We start from the raw sequence: 1,485 nt of genomic DNA, 5'->3' as shown, positions 1-1,485 counted from the left end.
CACTACTATATATACTACTACACACACTAATATATATTATTATATATATATATATATATATATATATATATATATATATATATATATATGTATGTATATAGTATAGATTTGTACTATGTATAAAACCACGTTTTTTATCTACGTTTCCATCGATGTGTCTGAGTTCAGTGAACCGAAGATTCAGTCACCTCGTTGGTTGGTTGGTAGTAAGCTTTTGTGTCGTAACTGTGCTTAGAAATACCTATACAGAGATAAGTTGTAACGCCTACGCGGGCTTATCAACCATGGCCACCAGCGCGAATCGTTGTATCCATATATGCAGATGCTGTGGACGTATTGGTGCATCTGTAGACACGGGATGCAGAGTACGTGGCTGGAATCACATGCATGGACGTCTGTAACTAATTATATACTACCCAACGTTACTACTTGCAACTGTGAACTTCCCATATACGCGTGTTCTTATGTCCATATCATATTCCGAGGTATGAGACTATGGGTGCGAATGCATACACCAAATGGCACTTGTATAAGAGTATCTGCGGACATTCCGCTGCTGCTATGATGATTTGAAGTGAGACAGTCCTAAGTCAGCATTCCTTCCCCGTGTCGATCAAACACCAAACCCTAAACCCTAAATAAACCGCAAACCCCTAAACATCTCTGACATTGTATATAGCACTAGCGTGTAGCCAAACAAAGTTCCCTAAACCCTAAACCCCTATCCTCACAGACCGAACGACGACATCACCGATCACGAAGGATGGGTCATGAGTGCTCTCAAACCCTTTTACAGAGAGAGAGAGGAAGGAATAAGGGAAGCCAACGGGGAGGCTATGACACCCAAACGCAGCCGAAAGGACAAGAGAGACAGACACGACGACCACAGAGACAACTACAGGCGACGGTCCAGAAGCAGGAGTATGTAGACCCACACCTGTGCACCTGGGCTAGGGGTTTAGGGGCTAGGGTTACTAAAACCCTAAGTCTGAATACCTTCAAAGTCTACGGTCATGCTTAGGGTATATGCGTCCATTTGTAGATAGGCGAGCGTATATGCTCACTCCCTGTGCTTTGGCTCGCGTCGGTGACCACACCATTCTTTACTGTATAGGTCCTATGGCCAACTGAAGTGATGGTAAAGCATTAGAGGATGCTATAGCCCTGGAATGTGGTTAAGAGTGTTATCTATCCCTAACCCTAGCCCCAACCCCAACCCTAACCTTGATCGTATCTATAACCCTAGCCCTAAAATCCTAAAACCCTTTTGGCCGGCAGCTAGTGGTTATTAAACTGTGGTTGTTAAGCTGTGGTTATTAAGCTGTGGTTATTAAGCTGTGGTTGTTAAGCTGTGGTTGTTAAGCTGTGGTTATTAAGCTGTGGTTGTTAAGCTGTGGTTATTAAGCTGTGGTTATAAGCTGTGGTTATTAAGCTGTGGTTATTAAGCTGTGGCTATTAAGCTGTGGCTATTAAGCTGTGGTTGTT

At 43.1% G+C, this 1,485-nt stretch overlaps 1 protein-coding gene across 1 annotated transcript; it reads left to right on the top strand.

Annotated features, from left to right (window-relative positions):
* Positions 1-733: 733 nt before the first annotated feature.
* On the top strand, positions 734-929 carry SARC_16012 (hypothetical protein; the record flags this gene model as incomplete). Its single annotated transcript, XM_014289875.1, has 1 exon — positions 734-929. A coding segment is annotated over one exon (196 nt), but the record flags the coding sequence as incomplete, so codon positions are not given.
* Between the last annotated feature and the right edge of the window lie 556 nt (positions 930-1,485).

This window comes from Sphaeroforma arctica, assembly GCF_001186125.1.
Source record: "Sphaeroforma arctica JP610 unplaced genomic scaffold supercont1.7195, whole genome shotgun sequence".
Lineage (NCBI taxonomy): Eukaryota > Ichthyosporea > Ichthyophonida > Sphaeroforma > Sphaeroforma arctica.
This window is presented reverse-complemented; position numbering and strand designations above follow the sequence as displayed.